We start from the raw sequence: 21,190 nt of genomic DNA, 5'->3' as shown, positions 1-21,190 counted from the left end.
ATGCCCATGGGTGACTGGGAAAAGAAAGCCTGCTTTAAGCGGTCCAATCTTGGTCTTTTACGGAATGCATTGTACCTACACTGCTTTGTGCTAAAGGAAGTGTGTCGGCAAACACTGTAAACTATATTCCCTACACCCAGTCAACACCAAGGACTAACTCAAGATACTTAGCCGGACTTGTTATAATTTAGTATCCCCCGTTAGTTCACCCGTGGTTTTTCAGCTTCACTTAAATACTTTTTAAGTATCTCACGTTATCCCAATCTGGTAAACTCTTTCTCGCTGTACCCAGTGACCCAGCAAACAGCACTTGCAAAAAGCATTTCCACAAATGCGCGCACGGTTTTGTTCTAAAGTAGGTGCTTCAGGGGTTAGGGGGCGGAGCCACTTTTAATCTTCCAAAAATTGCCAATAATTACCTATAACAAATAAGAAAACATACGGTTAGGCTACCATATGTATAGGCTATAAAATAGAGTCCATAAAAGTCCGTAAAAGACCATATATCTGTCTGTGTTCTATCTCGTACTGCCTGTACTCCAGCGGGGAAGGGCGGCAGCCAGAGACAGCCAACATCATTTGCAGAAATCAGTTCCACAAATGCACACATGTCTGTTCTAAAGTAGGTGCTTCAGGGGTCAGGGGGTGGAGCCAACTTTAAATCTTTAAAAAATTGCCAATAATTACCGTCTGTTCTCCAGCAGGGAAGCACGACCGCCAGAGACACAACTTAAGGGAGTAGAAACGTTTAATGCAATTACACCTGCACTTAAAACAAAATAAATATGGGCACATCTTAGAACAGTTTTGAAAACAAAAATGAAGTTCTTAGTTGCCAACAAAGCATGAAGCCATTTCATGACCTCATCCTGTTTCCTTTTTTGGATTTTATCGGGTGAATTAATTTTCTCCAGCCTTTAACACTTCATGTTAATGTAGGTGTGTGCTGGGGCTCATTATGGGTTTAGTGGGATTTCCAGAAGACGTATTGCCAATCACTTTTACTGTCACTGCCACTGTGTCTGACATATCCCTACCCGATGATAAGCTTGCTAAGGGTGGTCTTAGGTTTTCTTTTCAGAGTCCATAAGCCTCCACAGGGATTCTGCATGGAATACTGGGGCGGGAATTTCACCGACTCTATTCGTTCCACTTTTAAAAAATGAAAGTGGAGAATATAAATCTAACACTTCACCCCAGGCTTCTCCTGGATATTGGTTGTGCAGTAACATTGGCAGTATTTCCATTACGGCCCCCCAAAAAATGGCTGCAACGGAATTACCTGGTGTACCGCACTACAAAACTCATAAGGAGGAGCATCACGTAATACAAGTTATTGAAACCATTTTTTGCACTGTTGGAACCATGCAACTAGTATGTATTTCTCTCTCTCTCTCTCTCTCTCTCTCTCTCTCTCTCTCTCCCCCCCCCCCCCACCCCCACCTCCTGTGCCTATAAGCCCCTGCGTGCACTCGTGTGCATCACAGGGGCTTACAGTTTGATTTAGAAACACTGTCCTGTGTAGTCTCCGAGTGGTAGAAATAATCAATGTATTCACTTAGTACCCATAAAAGCAGGTCTTGTTTCCATGTTAGTGTTCATCATTGAAGTCTCCAAAGATGTACACAAAATACTCCTTAGAAATGTATTCTCATTTACCTGGAGACTCAATAATTTAGATTACCCCCATATTCCAGCACCTTATCTTGCTAATGCCAGAGATTTAATGCACCATTCTTTTACAACATGGGGGAGTAATGAATCCGGTTTATGCATGTGTCCTACAATTCCCCTGTTAACTTGTAGCATCCTCAAGGCTTGTTTCTGCTTTTGGGTGCCCATGATAAAGTACCATTACATTTTATTCCTAGGTAGTCATACTGTTTATAATGCTCTTATAAATATGGGTTTACATCTCTGCTTCTTAGCCACTACCATGGTACTTGATGTCTTTATATTAGCCCCAAGACCTCGATATTTCATGTATAAGCTGTCAATAACTGTTATAGTGTCTGAAGTGGGATTTTCTAGGACTTTAGCCAATGAATCGGTATATTGATTGAAGAGTAGAGGTACCAGGACGCACCCCTGGTGCAACCTGTTTGTGATACTAATACAATCCAAATGTTCTATATCTCGACCAAACCTTACCCTCGCAGTTGTTTCACAATTGCAAGATGGTCCTTGGGTATGCCAAGCTTACGCACTTCTTCCTATAGGATTTCCCTTCTGACATAATCACATGCTGAGGTGGGTTGCATATGTAGATATCCCTCTCCACAAATGTGTTTTGCACTTAGAAGATAGAGGTTATGACCCTGTAGTTCTGTGCCTAGATCTTCCATAAAACAATATTGTATGTCTGAAATATTTTTATTATCTAGACATTTGATCAGTTTGCAGTATTTTACAAAAGAGCTTTGTGTTCCCATTTGATAATTAATTGGGGTGGTATGATGTTGGTTATGTAATCATCCTTTTATAATGTATGTTTACTATAATACTTGTACTCATTATGCTGGGATGCTATTATACTCTTTGATTGCATTAATACACATGTCCACAGGGAATCCCATTAAAATGCTATACATTTAAAGAGGTGCAGGGGTACAGCATCTTTGGCAGGACTCTTCCCACTCTCCCGAGGGCTTAGTGCCATCTGTAGTACCTTTACAGGGATGATTGAACCGTTGTAATTTCTCATTGTCTAGTACGCCCTTCTTGCGTTATCCTGTTGTCCTGCAGTACCGCATCATCACAGAACTAATGCCTCATTATCTGTGCCATGTAATTTCGAGAAGTGTTCCACCCATGTATCTGGAGCTACATGTGTTGGCAGTTTGGAGGTATGTTTTGTACTTGGGTTTGCTCGGCCACCGGTTTCCAAAAGCCAGTTAAATTATTTATCCTAGCTGCCCCTTCAATCGTGTCTCATATTTCCTCATGGCTGATTCTTTATCTTGTCCTAATTGTAACCGTGTAGCTCTTTCTATCCGCCTTAACCATTTATTCCTCTGCCATGCACACCTTCAGCATTGCTAGTAGATCCTGTGTTCCATTCTTTACTACTCCTTATCTAACCAGGGTTTCATTTATTGAGACTGATGTATACTTTCACCCTAGAACCCGACACGCTGATCAGTGCACTATGTGACTTCAAACATTCTGTCCCTCTATTGTCCATTTCGGGACAGACTAGTATCAAGGTCAGATTGTCCTTCACTATTGTGGTGTGTAAGTGGTTTTTATTCTCCAACCTCCATTTAATGGTTTTCCTATTATTTGCCAGAAAGTGTATCAGAGACCATTTTGATCTTCCTAGCTGAACCTTCCTTCTTATATTCCTATGTCAGGATCAGTGGGTATTGATCCGTCTCACTTCTAGCTTCAACGTAAAATCTATTATGCATCTTGCGCTGTTACTAAAATTACCTGGGCTAACCACAACAAATCGCTCATTCACTGGGTGTAGACCCCCTCTTCTAAAATGAAGGGCCATACAGCCAGATCTTTGTCATAAGCTATTAGATTGGAAAGGCCAAAGCGACAGCAAAAGACCCATCATCAGCTAAGTCACCTGATACGTCTAAGCTTTTCCCAAGCCTTATAATAAAATCTCACGTCAATATAGTTACGCTTAGTTGGCCATCTTTTTCATCAGTATGTGTACCCAGAAATCACACCTTGCAAAATATGTTTACCAGGCTCTTTCCTATGATAAGCATCGTCAAAATTAATGATCCTTCACAAGGTTTATTCTGATATTTTAACATCACAAATTGTATATTCTCAGAAATGTTTCTCAGGATTATTTCTGTAAACCAGACAGTAATTGACAGGGCAAACAACATTCCGCCCTTGTTTTGTGCAGGCCTGTGTATGCATTGATATAAAATCTTTTAAGTCAATATTGCTGGTTGCCCATGTTTCCTGGAACAAAATGATGTCATTTTTATTAACAAATTCTAGCCACTCCTGATTTTCAAGTTTATCTTTGAGACCTCACCTATTACATGATTAACATTTCACTGCTTCTTTGGTTTTGGTTTTCTCAAATGCGGGCTGATGAGGAACACATTGCCTGATTGTTGCAGCCTGGTGAGAGGTGAAATGTGGTTAGTTAGTTGGTAGTGGGATATATGGGCCACACATAGAAGGCCGGGGCTAGTAGCTTGCTGCCTTTTTAAATAATAATTGATGCAACATGTACGGTGACACGACAAAAACCTTGCAGTTCAGCAGGGTTGGGAAGTGACAATGATCTTAACTCAGAGTGGCTAGCATTATTCATTCCATGAGCATATACATGACAGTAGGGATTACCAATGAGATCAAAACGGACATCATGTGAAAAGGGAGGAGTTAAAATGGTAGTCACTTACCATACCTGCTGTATTTCAAGGGTTTTGTTAGGTTAAATCGAACCATTTATCGTGTTAACTCTGTCTTCACAAATGCTTTTCAGTATAGATATATGATGATCGATATATGCAAATATATACATATATATATATATATATATATATATATATATGTATTCAGCATTGAAATTTAATGATGACAGATTTAAGGCGAAGAAAGACTTAAGGTGATCACTGTTGATGTCCCCATGTTGACGTTTTACATGTCATGGTGAATCCCATCTGTAATACCATGTATGTCCTCATGGGCATTGAAATGGGGAGGGAGGTGGCAAGTTAAGATGGTGATCAATTCCCACACCAGCTGAATGTTCAATGCTAGAAAATGTAAAAGTCTTCCCCATCTTCATTGGCAATCACCATGTGCCCCTGTCTTCTTTTCTTGGTCCCCTATTCCCCCCATTGTGTTCTCCCCTCCCTGACCCTCTCCTATTAACCGCTTTCATTATTCAACTCGTGTGATGCATTTATTTTTCATAGAGCATCTTGCAATGTTACCGTGTGAATCTCGTAAGATTCCCCCCATAGGTTGAAAATGTTCTACCCCTGAACGGGCTCTCCAGCCCATCCCAAACTCTTGACATGTTGTCCTCTTTCCCCCTATCCACCCCATTTCCCCCTCCAAATAGCATTTTGAGTGCTTTTTGTTTTTGGCTTTCCCGGGATTACTGCAGGAATTGCTGGCATCAAGCAACAACAAAAACACTACTTTTCATTTCTGAAAAGCTTCTCTGACTCTCTGCTGCAAAGCACCAGGGTCAGACTGGCCTATAGGGCAATAGGCCCATGGGCAAACAAAAAATGCAAAATGCTGGTTTGGTCCTTTTCTTTGGTCAAAGTGGGCAATCTTTTTGGCAAATGCGGACCAGTTGGATGAGTTACTTCACTATGCGGCTAATAGTTTGACTAGTTCGACTAGTGTTGCTGAATAAATATTCTTTAAAATGGACAATTTGCATCACATTATATCTAACAAACTCCTCTTTTGGTACTATTCAAAAAGTGTTACAAAAGGAATGAATAGCCATTTGCAACAGTGGGTCACTGTCTTTATTGGTGCCTGAGACAATTTGATGTCCCAACCCGACCCTGCAAAGCACCATAGTAGATATATAAATGCTTTTTGGGTTCCCGGGGCCACCCCCTTCTGTGTGACATGTTTTAAAAACTACTGGATGGATCTACCCCAAACAAGTAAAATGCACACCTGCAGCGCTTTGTGCACAAGTTGTTTGTTATTTGGTCCAAATCCGTCCTGCAGCTTTCACGCCAAGTGTGTTGATTCATTGCACCTTTTTCTCTAAGCTGTCCAGCGGGTCAAAAGTTATTAGCAATAGAATTTGGTGAAAAGTCTATTTGCACATGCCACACCTTAAATATAGGTGGGAGGCCACTGCTGCCCGATAATATATATATGTATATTATATATATGTATATATACGTATATTTGAGACTTTCATTTTCACAAAAGAGTCAAGGTTAACCAACAACATCTTAAAGTCTAAAAACATCATAAATAATTAAGGTTACCACATAAGCTTTATTAATAAATGTAAAACATATATTTCACCAAATATCATGATAGGTGTGCATGTTACAGGAACATATATCATAGGAGTGTGGGATGTAGGAGCACTTTTTATATCAGAGTGTATCACAGGAGCACATGTCGTAGGAGCATGTGTCATAGGAATGTGTGTCATTACAGTGTGGTTCGTAAGAGTGTGTGTGGTAGGAGCGTGTGTCGTTGGAGCATTGTGGCATGAGAATGTGTTATATGTGTATGTGCCCTACGTGCATGTGAGAGCACGTGTCTGCTGTAGTAAGAGTATGTGTTGTAGGAGTGTGTGACGTAGGACCATGTTCTGTAGGATTGCATTGCGTAGGAGCTTGTGTAATTGAAGCGTGTGTGTGTGTGTGTGTAGTAGGAGCATGTGTAGTAGCTGCACCTGTTGTAGGAATGTGCGTCATAAGAATGTGTCATAAGAGTGTGTGGTAAGTGGCCAATGTAAGAGTGTTCGTCGTGAGAGTGTGTCTCATGAAAATGTGTTTGGTTGGAGCATGTGCGGTAAGGTAACCGCATAAACAGCATCTCCAGTGTTGCAACATCGGACATTTCTGTGTATTTCTCTTCCAACTAAGGGTTAGCTGGTTTTCTGGAGGACACTAGAAATTGAGATAGATATTGAGAATGTGTGGTGCCTACCCATCACACCTATTAATGCATGGTAAGAGCATGTTTCATACATCCACATTTTAGGTGTACTAGATGCCTATGTAGTAGCTTACTGTAGGACCATTTATTATAGGAGTGTATGCTATAGGAGCACATGTTATCGCAGCATGTGTCTTACAAGCTCATGTCGTAGGAGTGTGTGTCATAAGAGTGTGTCATAAGAGTGTGTGTTGTGAGTGTGTAGGCATGTGTGTAGTAGGAGCATGTTTGGTATGAGCGTCTGTGGTAGGAGTGTGTGCGGTAGGAGCGTGTGTGGAAGGCACATGTGTGGAAGGTGCATGTGCCATATGTGCATGTTTCTTAGGTGCATCTATGTTGTTGCACGGAAGAGCATGTGTTATGTGTCCACATGTTATGTGCTGTAGGTGCATGTGTAGTAGATGAACATGTCATAGAAGCATGTATGATAGGAGTGTGCGTTGTAGGAGTACTTTTTACCGCCTCACGTGTTGTAAGAGCATGTGCCATAGGAGCATGTGTCATAGGAGTGTGTCATTAGAATGGGTTGCAAGAGTGCGCAGTAAGTTTGTGTCATAAGGGTGTTCGTGGTAGTAACATGTGTCATCAAAGCATGTGTGATAGGTGTATGTGTCAGAGGTACATGTGTTGCAGGTTCAGGTGTCATAGGTGCACGCTTTGTGTACAGTTTGTATGAACATTTTACAGTTCTTCCATCACCTTAAAACCAACATCAAAGTCAGCTGTGAATTGCCTTTAATGTGAGTTTTTAGGAGATGTTAATTGTGTGAAGTATGTATTGTAAAACTCATAAGCGCTGTGGACAGTTTTTATTGAAAGTATACATTAATTCCATCACCTTAAAATTGGCCAGCTGTGATTTGTCTATGATGTGAGTTTTTAGGAGATGTTAATTTTGTAATGATCCAACTGTAAAACCATATGCTCTGTGTGCATGTTTGCAGCGCATGTAGTAGGTGCTGTTGTGATAGGAGTATGTGTTGTAAGAGAGTGTGTCGGAGGACCATGTGTCGTAGGAGTGCATTTCATAGGATTGCTTCATAAGAGTGTGTGTGGTAAAATCATGTGTCGTAGGAGTGTGTGTGGTAGGTGCATGTGTCATAGGTGCATGTTTCATAGGTTAATGTGGCTGTATGTCCACATTTTATGTGCAGTAGGCACAAGTGTAGTAGGTGTCCATGTCATTGGAGCATTTATGATTGAAGTGTGCGTTTTAGGAGCACTTGTTATGGTGGTCGGTCAAAAGGCCGAAAAAAAATCTTGAATAACAAAAATCCTGAAAAAAAAAGGGCGAAAAAAAAAATATCGAATTTTTTTTTTTATATATATGTATTTTTTGGGTCAGGTAAGTAAAAAAAAGGGTTAAAACAAAAAAAAAATAGAAAAAAGGGGGTTGGGGGAACCCCCCATTTCGAAAAAAAAAGGTCATAAAAAAAAATTCAATATTTTTTTTTCGGACTTTTTTTCGATATTTTTTTTTCTCAAGATTTATTAATTCGGTATTATGACCATAAACCCTTGTTATAGCATCATGTTTCGTAAGAGCATGTGTCATAGGAGCATGTGTTAAAGGTGTGTGTCGGAGTGTGTGTTGTAAGAGTGTGCAGTTAGTGCGTGTGATAAGGGTGTGTTGTAGGAACCTGTGTCATAGGGGCATGTGTTGTCGGAGCACGTTCTGTGTACAGTTTGTATGAAAAGTTTACATTAATTTCATCACCATAAAACTGACATCAAATTCAACTTGTGCGCACTGTGCACAGTTCGTATTGAAAATGTACAGTTACTCCATCACCTTAAAACTCACATGAAAGTCAGCTGAGACATGCCTTTAATTTGAGTTTTTAGGAGAGGTTAATTGTGTAATGTATGTGTTGGAAAACTCATATGCTCTGTGGACAGTTCGTATTGAAAGTGTACATTTATCCCATTACCTTAAAACTGACATCAAAGTCAACTGAGACTTGCCTTTGTTGTGATTTTTTAGATGTCAATTGTTTAATGTACGACCTGCTAATTGCGTAATGTAGGTAATGTAACACTCATATGTTCGGTGTGCAGTTTGTTTGAAATAGGCACATTCATTGTGTGCTTGCAGCATATATAGATAAATTATAAACGTTCATACCTCAAAATTGGCCAACTCAATTTTGAAACGTTTTCTTCAGTGCACCAGTTGCAGATAAAATGTTCGGGCCTAATTCACAGAAGGTTTTTATAATGGCAAAGTCCCATTGGAAAAAGTTCTGTGAATTAGGCTTTAGGTGTCTACAAAGAGTTAGGAACATCGAAACGGCCAATTTTGAGATATTTGGGCTTAAAAATGATGTATTTTTCCTTTGGAAAACCCCATGCTAAATGCTGTTAAAAATGCCATCAAAGTAAACAGTTATTAAACTATGAAGCCATTAATGTAAAAAGTTTGCATGCAAAATATTACTCTGGAATATTTTTAGATGTTTTAATACATGCATATGAAAGTTATTAAGAAAAGTAATTTTCTGAAATGCCATAATTCATCTTAACCTTAACTATGCGTTGCGCTAGCGTGAATAAATAATATATATATGTTTATAGTTACGGTAAGACAGAGTTACATAGGATATTGAAAAAAATGAATTGCTAATAAAGTTTGACTCGTAGAATGGATTTGGCTGATATACTGCAAACAAAATTGAACTTACGCCTCCCCCCCTCGACTGGAAAGTATGGGTATGATTGATTGGTTAAAAAACAAAAACAAATGCTATTAAGAAAACAATAAAAAGCACTTTTGGCCTAGTCCCCATTCATTTTCCCATAGGCAAAACCACACAGCGAATAAACCGCTGATGGATTTGGACCAGGTTTGAAACAACTTGAGCACGAATCATTGACTCACGATCCTTTTGTGGTTTGTGGTTATTCCATAATTATTTAATGAAGAAGAGGGATTCTAGGGTAAATTGAGAAACTGGGTGTTTATAGATTAAACAGACAGCATCTTATTTTTTTCGATGTGAGAGCTAGCCAAAGTTATACCCCAGTTTACAACCAAAGTTATCAGAAAACTAAATTCTGAAAAAAGCCATTTGCAGGTCACAAAACATGGAAATGCTATCAGGGTAGAGGTGGGGGTGGGGGCAAGAGGACACCAAGTGACATTTTGGAGTTGGAAGGTTGTTAGGGACCAAGTTTGCAACATGAGGCTGAAACATTTTTCCCATACCCTCGGGTATGACCTGGGGTATACCTGTGAATAGCCGACATCTCAAAGCAAACTACGTCACAGAAACACTGAGTGTTGTGGGGGGAAAGGAAAAGGGCAGGGGAGGTGAGTAGGCCATTAGCGGAGTGGGACCAGCTAGCACAGATGAGAGGGGCACTTGGTGCGACCCTACGGGGCAAAAACGCATTTGTTTTTTCAGACGTTTTTCTGATATTTGCAGCTATAAAACTACACATACTCATGGCTATCTGTAGTCCATACTACTGATACCCACCGGTATATTTGGTTTTTTATCATACTGGAAATAGGCATCTGCGATACCCATCTAAGCAGTAACCTGCTTAGCTTCAAAGCAAAAAGAGGCAGGCCCCCTTAGGCCATGTAACCTAACAAATGCACAAGTTACAAGAGCAACATGGCTTGAGAGGGCCGGAAGCTTCTTCGCTTTGAAGCTAAGCATGGCTGATCACAGTTACTGCATACATGGGAGGCGGTGCACAGTCTTGGGTGATGTGTGTTTTTTAAATATCTCCTAACACACTAAGAAAACATCTAAGTATCAGGGATGGATCTGACATCCTTTTAATAAATGTGTATAATAACAAACCTGGCCAAGATAAAGACATTCAGCTGTTTGATCTTCTTTAGGCTAGAGTCCATGTTTGGAAGGCGATGCATTTGTCAAGCCCAAATGTTTTCATCATGGGGGATTGTAATCTCCAGTTTGAGCTCCTGGCATTGACCTGCGGTATTTCTGAAGGATAGACTTTGGAATGTGGAAACCCTTTTTGCCATACCCCCCAGATGTCCCAAAAAGAACGCTCTAGTGCTCGCTAGTCTCTTTGTGTCCCCGCGTATCCGAGCATGTAATGGGAGGTTTGTTGGGGATTCCCCAGCAAAACACAAATCTGTGAACAGTCCCTGAGTCTCTCTCATGGATTACATACTGGTGAACTTGGAAATGTGGGCAGAGACTATTGAGTTTGCAGTAGAGGAAAGCTGAGGGTGGCCGTCCAACTATTTGAGCTTGTGGGGTTTAGTGAATTATCAGACTTACCACTTTAAATTTGACACTCAAATGCGATTGTGTTGAGCAGGTAAGTGAGTATGATTATTTGGGAAACCGGTTTACTGAAAATTGCAATTGGTTCTTCCAAGTCTCTAAGGCTGATATTACATCTAATCGCTACAGTGGAGCCATTGGTAAATTTGCCCATGATTATGGCAACGGGGCTGTGAAAGTATCACTGGAAGCGTATTCTGCTCAGGCCAGACAAGCAACACTCTATGGGGAAGAATTGTGGGGAGGAACCAACTGAAATCAATTAAGTATAATTGAAAATACATTTGTGAAAAATCTACTTGCACTTCCAAGAAGTTCTCCTACTGTTCAAGTCTTCCTAGAGGTGGATGTCCGAAGGATCGGTTTACTATGTAAATCCAAACCCATATTATATTGGATTAGGGTTTGGTCCGCCCCTGGACTATTCATGTGTATAGATTGGCCTTCAAGGATATTCTATCACAGGAGGGTGGCCATTTGTAACCCCTGTTGGAGTACCTAAAGGAAGCCTCACTCAGCTAGAATACTGGGAATGCTGGTTTGAACCTCAGCTCATCAGCCAGACTTTAAAAACACAGATTAAAGAAGCCCTCTTGCATGATGAAGTGTGTGGCTTTTCTCCAACATTATAAATAGCGAAAGTGGAAGGAGATATTGGGAATTGAAGCAGTGCTTTGCCTTTCAAAGTTATTTGGAAATTATATCTCCAAAATCCTGCAGGGCATTGTCACTCGAGCTCTGTTTGGGCATGTTACCCTTGGCTGAATTACTACACAAGTGGAACCATGATGATGCAAACAAATGTTTTTTTTTTAAAATGTACATTGAGAACGTTACGCATTGTTTCTTATTGTGTCCTCTTTATCATGCCATTAGGAAAAAATACATCAAGCTTCTATTTAGGTGTAGTGCCGCCAGAAGTATAAAGCAAGCACTGGCATTGTTTGTAAACTCTAAAGATGATTTATTAGTGCATTCTGATGTAAACTTTCTGTCGAGGGCATGGAGGATAAGATCAAGTTGCATCTTTTAATGAAGTACTTGACATAGATGTGGGGCTTTCTTACTAGATTTATATTTTTATTGGGCATACTTGTTTAGTGACATCAGGCATTTTTAAATCTGTTTTTTAGAGTTTTAAATGAATTCACATGTATATGATTGACATGGATTAACTGTATTTGTCGTGACTTAGTGAAGAGCATGTCTGTAACTATTTTAACAAGGTATTGATTGTGATTATGCTTTGTATTTGTGTGTAAGTGTTTCATGGTCTATGACCGAAATAAAGTTAAGATAACTAAGAAAACACATGGCATCCACATTATCTTTTTTCAAAACCGTGCTACTGTCCTTCCTTGAAAGTATTGCACTCTAAAGGTCAAGCTGTCATGAGACCCACATGAAAAGAGCAACTATGTCTGAGTAAGGAGCTACTAATACATGGAGAGTCGGAAATCCTGCTTAATTGGGTGAGGCAGACTAGAATAACCTTATATATATATATATGCCCCAATATGGTTTAAAGATCTTCTATTTTCCCAGTGTTCTCTGAGAGCTCTCAGAGACCATTTCTTTGTCTTTTGCTCAATTGCATTCTGGTATGTGTAGTCTCCCGGTCAAGATGTGGGAAATAATACAACATTTGTACACTTTTTGCCTAACATGGTTCTATAAAGATTTACATATTTCAGTGACACTATGGTATGTGTACTTTTCACGTTAACTTTACAAAGCAGAACATGGGGTTGAGGAGGGGAAATGATGACAGGACAAGTTAAGTCATTAGTATTTGCCCAGGATGTGGCAAGAGGGGTTGCAATCCTAGACACTGGTGCAGTATTTTCCTGCAATTGTGGCTGCTTTTCAGGGTACAAGTTAAGTTCCTCATCCATGGAGTCGAATAGGACTCCATGGGGGGAAGTACCTGAATTACCGGCAACAGTAATTCCGGCAGTGTTTTGCTGATGGGCGCTTGATTTACATTCAGCTATTGGCTGGAGGTAAATCAGGTAATCCCCACTGGCAAACCTGTAGTTTGGTGGGTCGGTAAAAATGCTGGTAACAGATTTACCAGAATTTTTACTGCCACTTCTACCACTCCGCCAAACTTGTAATGACCCCCCAGGGTCAATGCGTGTCAAGCAGATGTCCCATTTTACGTCAGAAAACTGTGTTCCCTAAGCATTTTAATGAGCTGTAAATAGAGTGAGGCTAGACTTAACTATTGGTTGTGTCATCAAGTTGAGCCCTGATGACACCCAGAATGCTGTATAGGATGCAGAAGGTGATGATGTCGGGTGAAGCATCTTTCTGTTAACCATTGCATAAATGTGAGGGGCATATCTAATATCCACTGCATACTTGAATAGGCATGACCATTCAGAATGGTGCTCTGATTATGTATGATGAGTTTGAAAAGAATTGCATTCTTTATTTCTAGACAAACGTAACACATGCCACCTACATGAACACGATATTTTTGTCACCACGCTCGGATCAGATCATCACAAGAGATAAGGAGATCAACATCAGCTATTCCTGCACATATCCCCTCGATATGAAACTCAGTCTTCTGACCGCAGTGAGACCCATGTCCAGGTAAGCGAACACCTATCTGTCCTGCTGAAGGATTAACTGATGCATTTTCCCTCCACAATGCTGGACACATTCATGAATTAATGGACTATGCACGAGCATTTCCCGCTGCTTAGCATTCCACAGAGACTGTGTTCATGTCACTAGCATCACAGAGGTAATGTCATTTTTCATTTGTATAGCACTGTTATCCCATTGGTATGGCTCCAAAGCTCTGTAGGTGAATGCCCTCGAGGATAGTAGTCCAAGGTTTGAGCAGAGGAGTTGAATGCATCTTTGCATTTCAGCCAAAGTGAAGTTGGGTAGGGTTGGCCAGGTCCCTACTAGCTAGCCCTATTGTTCTGGCAAGTGGATGGCTGCTTTGAAGTTCACACTAGAGTATGCAAAAGTAATACACTCAATATGGGCCTCATTACGAGGGGGGCGGTAAAGGGTTAACGGTGCAGGTAAAGGTGCCGGAGCCGTTAACCCCTTACCGCCCCATTACAAGGTCCGCTCGCGGGACACGCTCAGGACGCCTGGTTTTACCAAACGTCCTTAGCGGGTCCCGCGAGCGGCCCAGCATGCTAACAACGGGCACGTTATTAACGGGCCCGTTGTTAGCATGCTCCCCATTCCCATTGAGCCCTATGGGGGCTCAAATGGGAATGGTGATGGACCGGGTCCGGGTTCCCTGAATGGGGAAATACCGGGCCCTCCAAGGTCGGAATGCCAGGTATTTACCCATTCAGGGAACCCGGACCCGGGTTTGGGGGTAGCCATACCCTTATTAAGGGCATGGCTACCTCCAAAACTTGTAACTTGTAATGAGGCCCAATGTCTCCAGCTAGACCGAATTTGTGTAGTGGGGGGATAGATGCATTCTAATGGCCGAGGTGTTATGCAATGTGTCGTTGGGAATGGTGTATGATTGCAGACGTGCGCTGGTGGGTGGCCTTGCCTTCGGCTATCTTCTATAAGCATGGAGTGTGCTACGTACCCGTGTTCACTTGGCCAGCTTCTTGGCTTAGGAGATGTGGCGTGGACACGCTTGTGTGATCTTCACCATCTGGTGTTGAAGCTTACCCAAAATGGATGGGTTTGTGAGTTATTATCGACTTACGAGCAGTGCGATGGGCCCCAGGCATATGGGAGGCCTGCCATCATCTGCAACGCCTGTCAGCTCATGTTTCATATCAAATGGTGCACTTGAATGTGGAAGTCTGACTCCATGGCTACGTCACAGTTTGTCGAAGTCACCTGTTGGTGTGTCCGAAGGAGGATTCTTGTCTCCACAGAAAAATGTGAAACAGACTTCCGAGAATACAGCGAGCTCAGCCCATTCATCGAAGTGCTTTAGTCAGTGTGATAGGAATTTTAGAGTTTTTCGACATGATTAATTGATGGCAGTAGAGAAATGTGAAGGGGTCGATTTACAGTGAAACCAAGAAATGGTAATACATATACATCAAAAACAGAAGTAAATAAGTCAATTGCAAGCAATTCATCATACAAATAAGAAATATGAAACAGTATGCAATTATTAGCAGATAAATTACATCTAGATTAAGATCTAAGTAAACACTCCTCTTCATACCTTTTGGGAACTGCACTCCCTAACGCAACAGGTATATTTGACCAGAGCCATGGCACCAAAAAGGTGGGAAATGACACGACGAATTACAATAAGGGAGCCTCCAGTATTTACTCTAGACAGGAAACAAGCAACTATCTTCTAAGTGGTCCATTTAAGCAGATCTCTCCAAATGTTATCATGGGGCGTGAGTTACCACCATGAGAAAGCACATTCTTGTCTCTGCCAGAGGGGAAAGAATGGCTGGAACTGCCTCTCTTGGTTATGAGGTGCAGGAAGCTACTACTTGGGTACTGGGCAGTATCAGAATATAGTCTTTCATGAGATCAAAAACGACCAATACACAGATTCACCATATCCTTCCAAAAACCTCTGAATGTAATATTGAACTTCAGGTCAGTGTCTCTCTTGTGCTATTGCAGCAGCTAAAATACTTCCCTTTTCTGGCTTATATTTTATATTTATTTTGAACAAATAACATAACAACAAAGCGTATTTCCAGAAAAATCAGTTGCTACAAAGAGGGAATTCAGTGCAAAGTAAACACCATTTTAGGGGGGAAAAAACACCAAAGCACCCGCTGAGAAGATACATTAATAGACGTAATGTCTAGATTACAAACTCAATGGTAAGGTGGTAACCAAAAGCAACGTCTGTGGACACTACAAAGCAGACAATAAACTCACATTTAGATGAGTGTATCAGCAGACGGCATTCATTGGAGTTCCTGGTGGGTAAGAGTCAGAGGGAAGAAGCAGAATATTCCATTGGCGGAGAGCCTTGCCCTCCACGCGTCCTCTAACATCCTACGTCATACTCTTCTGTTTCCCACGATGTCCTATCAGTTCTCTCTGCCATTAATGTGGGTTTTGCAGGAGCTGCCCATTTAGCTACATCATCCTAGCCGAGCGAATTTAAATGTAAGAGTGTATCTACATAAATCTGATAGTAGACCTAATGAACAGATCTTTGGGGAGGAGGCGTTCGGCACATCTAGCAGCTTCCCAATGACCTCATTCACAAGCATCGGAAAGCATGGACTTGCTGGGCAATCCCAAAATAGATAAAAAACAAGTGCCAGCAGAGTTCCCGCATCTCGGGCACGCTACAGACTTGCTAGGGGTCAGTGTGACGCTTAAACATCGGGGTAATATGAGTGTGAGACTGTCTATTGAATTGTATTTGTTTGAGATGAAGGTTACAGCACATTAACGTAATCTTTGTACATGCACAGGACCATTCTGGCGCTCTAAGGACATGGCTTAAATCCACAGTCTAATGTTTAGAGCATTTTAATGCCAGAAGGAGCATGTTAGAATTGATCTCAGTATATGTAAGTGAGATCGCATGAAGGCCAGCTTTAAGCTCCAGCAGCAAGGCCAACAAAGTATTAGATGTTTTCGGCATGGATGGCATCTGGCCATGTCTCTACCATCGCTTTAGGCACTCTTGCAAACTGGAGGAAAAATCCCTTTATGACATTGAATTGTGTGAATATGCCTGTGAACGGAGCAGCATTCTCCTCACTGTTCATAATGCTGCTCGCCCGCGATCCTCCAGTTATCAGAGCACCGGGATCCTTATCCGTGGCCGCTGTGGGCAAGTTTGGAAGAATCCAGAAGGGGCACTCTTTAGGGGGGAGTCGATCTTTATCATGAATTCTAATCAAAAGGACCAGAGATTACTGCTTAATGAACATTAGATTCATCAATGAAATTAAATCAGGGATTAATGGAAAAATAGTCAAAGAGAATCTTGACTACGGTGGCTGATATGTTCTATTCCCTCATTATGGTACCAGCTCCGCCACCATATGACTCTTTTCTGCCCCACCCACTGTCTGGATTATCCTTGTTCTAACTGACACATCAAACGATATTGTTTGTTTTTGCATTTATATAGCGCTACGAACCCTCAGGTATCTTAGCGCTGCTTATTTCCCACAGTGTGTGGCGCTTGTTTATCGACCTCGGAAAGATGAAAGGCTGAGTTGGTCCTGCCGGGATTTGAACCTGCCCCCGCACGATGTCAAAGCGAGCGCTCTACTCGCTGTGCTATCTGACCAGCTAGCCCCAGCTATCCCCAGCTATGACCAGCTATCCCTGTATATGGGATTTACTACACCTCAATGCTCGATAGCTGGATGCATCAAGCCAATTTAAGAACTTTGGAAGTAGGATTTATATCATTGTATAAAGACTATATGATGTGATATGATATGATATGGCATTTATAACACGCCTATACACAAGTGTTTCAAGGAGCGACATAAGAAATTTGGGATATCATATATACATATTACAACTTTATTAAAACCTAATCAGCTGTATATTTTATTTAATGGCCGCAATGGGTAACACACTATATCTAGATAACTTATGAAAGACATTAAAAAAAAGAAAAATAGAAATTGCCAATGACATCTGTATTGTAACTGTCCAAAAAAAACGTATGTAGCATGATTTCCACGAAAGAGTGTTGCTAATTGTTTGGGTACTTGTATTATTTTAAAGAGTTTTGTGTCACATTTTGGATTGAAAAGGTTTATATTCTGTACCAGACAAACTTAATTATTTTTTTATTTTTATAGTTCATTAAGTATCCACTTTGGAGACACTGGTGAATTTAAGCTGAAAATGGCCATCTACAGGGACCAAAGTTACCTTTTACCGTATGAAGGTCCCGAAGTTTCTATATCAACAAAGGACATACTGTATGTTGGGCTAATGCTTGATGGTGGGGATACATCGCAATTCATCTTGGTGATGAGAAACTGCTATGCGACTCCTACAAACAATGCATCCGATCCAATCAAATACTATATTATTAAAGACAGGTAAGATATTGCTATCACTGCCCCATCTTTCTCTTATGTTTTCCTTCCTTCCTTCCTTCCTTCCTTCCTTCCTTCCTTCCTTCCTTCCTTCCTTCCTTCCTTCCTTCCTTCCTTCCTTCCTTCCTTCCTTCCTTCCTTCCTTCCTTCCTTCCTTCCTTCCTTCCTTCCTTCCTTCCTTCCTTCCTTCCTTCCTTCCTTCCTTCCTTCCTTCCTTCCTTCCTTCCTTCCTTCCTTCCTTCCTTCCTTCCTTCCTTCCTTCCTTCCCTCCTTCCCTCCCTCCCTCCCTTCCTCCCTCCTTCCTTCCTTCCTTCCTTCCTTCCTTCCTTCCTTCCTTCCTTCCTTCCTTCCTTCCTTCCTTCCTTCCTTCCTTCTTCCTTCCAATTTATTTTACCACACCCAATGTGAAGAATGTATTTTTTTTATACCTACCCTTCCTTCCTTCCTTCCTTCCTTCCTTCCTTCCTTCCTTCCTTCCTTCCTTCCTTCCTTCCTTCCTTCCTTCCTTCCTTCCTTCCTTCCTTCCTTCCTTCCTTCCTTCCTTCCTTCCTTCCTTCCTTCCTTCCTTCCTTCCTTCCTTCCTTCCTTCCTTCCTTCCTTCCTTCCTTCCTTCCTTCCTTCTTTCCTCATTCTTTCCCCTTGCACCTTGCCTCCCTTATTCTTTTCCCTCCCTCCTTTCTTCCTCCTACCTTCCCCTCCTGTCCTTCCTCATTCCCCCAATTATTCTCAGCATTTCCCTTCTACATTACTCCTTTATATGCGACATTGCTTGCTTCCTTCCATAACTCCTTTCCTTTCTTCCCTTGCCTTTCTTACTCCTGTCCTAGTATTGTATTTCACCCTTTTCCATATTTACTTAGCTTGTTTTCATTGGCATTTTCTTTTTTTTCTTGTTTTCAGCACCTTTTGATATCTGTTTTAGTCACCTGCGTCATACCAGAAGAGAATATCAAATATTTAAGATAGTATAATTAGAACGTTTCCATACACTTACAATATGCATATATCAACAGTCAAAATAAAAAATAACCTATGTGGAAAAAGAAGGTTACCATTTATACATTTAATTTTCAATAGAAACTCATAAATTAATACATTTGATCAAATAATAGAAAAACAAATAACTCACGTCAATTAATAGTTATCAAACAACCAATGGTATGGTGGTTTAAAAAAATGCAAGAAAATAAACATTCGACCCTGGCAAGTTAGAGTAGAATCAAACATTTCAAATATCAAGCCACACATGACACAGCACGAGCTAGAAGTCAGCCATGGATGTTGACCTCCTGGGGCGAGCCAAAGAGCAAAGCACTAGAGGTATACAGCGATTTAATGAAAAGCTGCAGGGGGTAATTCATGGATTATTTGCGCAAAAAAAAAACAGGATTTGTACGCCATTATGCCTGCAAATCCCTGTTTAACAAATGGGGATTTGCGGGCAGAATAGCGCACAAATCCCGTTTTTTTCGGCGCAAATAATCCATGAATTACCTTGTCAATTTTTTCTCAATATTGCATTCATGGCATTGGCATCTAGGGAAGTGTCATTTGATGCATGGGTGTATTAGCCTGAAAGCAACATAATGCAACAATCACAAACACACATTTCACTCTCATTGGTGCTCATCAGAGTAGTTGACAATCCTGCATTTGAAGCATTGAGGCACGGGTCCCAAACACTATCATTTTTCTACAATGAAAAGTGAGAGTACTATGAGGCAATTCAGTTAACACGCCACGCATGTCACAGGGCCACATAGCAGGCCTCCATGGCAGTTAACATTCTGCTTAGAGCCACAGAGCAAAGCACTGTCGGTAAGCAACTATTAGCCAAAATGCTTGCATTTCTATTTGCTGGGGGTGATGCATGCCAAGAGATGCTGCAATATGCCAATTCCAGGTTTTTACTGAAACCAAGACAGCGGTAGAGCACACAAAAAAACAGATACACGTCAGGGCGGACTTTGGTGTCAGTTTTCAGATGTAGTTTATGTGTACAAACTGTACAAAGAGGTGTAGGCATTTTACTGACATCAAAGTCTGCCCTGACTTTGATGTGTTTTCAGAAGAGGCAATGGCATATACAAACACATGCACAAAATAGGCACAGATTTCTTTGGAGTTCTCATTTTAAAAAAAAACATTTTTCGAAAAAGTGTGGCATGGATTTTCACCAAATCAAGCCAAGTACACATATGTGCCAGCTTTTCAAGCAACTCTGGTATACAATTGTTCATGGCTTTTTCTGTAGGTGACATTTCCTAGAGGAGAGTAACATATTGAACATGAACTTCTCAAAACAGTCCAAAATAAAGCTGAGCTAAGGTTAAGATGAACTCTCTATGGAGTTTCAGAAAATCAATTTCGAACGCTTGCATGACAAAATCTGAAAATCTTAAACATTAATATTTCAAAGCAGACACCTGTGCATGCAACACATCAGAATCCTACAATAAGAGCTTCATAGTTTAAAGAAAGTTTACTTGGATCGTGTTTTTAACATCTTTTAACATTGGGTTTTCCCATAGGAAAAAAAAAATGTCTTTGGCTAAAATATCTAAAAGTTGTCTGCTTCGATTTTCACCATTTTATCCAGGCACGGAGATGTCCTCTGGAATGGGTGCACTGATTTGTTTAATTTTTAAATCAACTAATCCAATTTTGAGTTATTAATATTTGACTTGTATCTATATATGCCCCATGTGCAGAATTAACTTACATTTTTCATGCAAACTGTGTAAAGAACGTATGAGTTTCACAGTTCATGCATTACGCCACTGCATCTTCTGAAAACACACACAAGTTTTACTGACATCAAAGTCAGCCTTGACTTTGATGATTTTTCAGACGATGCAATGGTGTGATGTACAAACTGTGAAACTCATACGTTCTCAGCGCAGTTCGTATGAAAGATGCAGTTCCTAGTTCAATTAATGTGCAAGAAATGTACAAAGAGGCATAGGAGTTTTCCAGTTTGTACGTTACCCAATGTTTGAGGAGATTACAATTGAGATGACATTAATTGAAGTACAAACTGCATCTTTCATACAAACTGTGCTGAGAAGGTATGAGTTTCACAGTTCATAACTTAAGCTATTGCATCTTCAGAAAACACATACAAGTCAGGCCTGACTTTGGTGTCCGTTTTCAGATGTAATTAATGTTTATGAACTGTACAACGAGGCATAAGTATTTTACTAACAACAAAGTCAGCCCTGACTTTCATGTGTTTTCAGAAGAGGCAATGGCATAGGCTGTCCATCTTTTGAATGCTAGCCT

The 21,190-nt window shown here is 40.8% G+C and overlaps 1 protein-coding gene across 2 annotated transcripts in view; it reads left to right on the top strand.

Annotated features, from left to right (window-relative positions):
- Positions 1 to 21,190, top strand: part of UMOD (uromodulin) — a 248,946-nt gene that overhangs the window by 189,301 nt on the left and 38,455 nt on the right. For both annotated transcript variants that reach the window (XM_069647169.1, XM_069647170.1), the window contains 2 exons: positions 13,348 to 13,505; positions 17,666 to 17,911. In XM_069647169.1, coding sequence (XP_069503270.1) covers positions 13,348 to 13,505; positions 17,666 to 17,911 — 404 coding nt within the window. The remainder of the gene's footprint in view (positions 1 to 13,347; positions 13,506 to 17,665; positions 17,912 to 21,190) is intronic.

Source organism: Ambystoma mexicanum, chromosome 2q (assembly GCF_040938575.1).
Source record: "Ambystoma mexicanum isolate Mex_15411 chromosome 2q, UKY_AmexF1_1, whole genome shotgun sequence".
In the NCBI taxonomy this organism is placed as follows: Eukaryota; Metazoa; Chordata; class Amphibia; order Caudata; family Ambystomatidae; genus Ambystoma; species Ambystoma mexicanum.
This window is presented reverse-complemented; position numbering and strand designations above follow the sequence as displayed.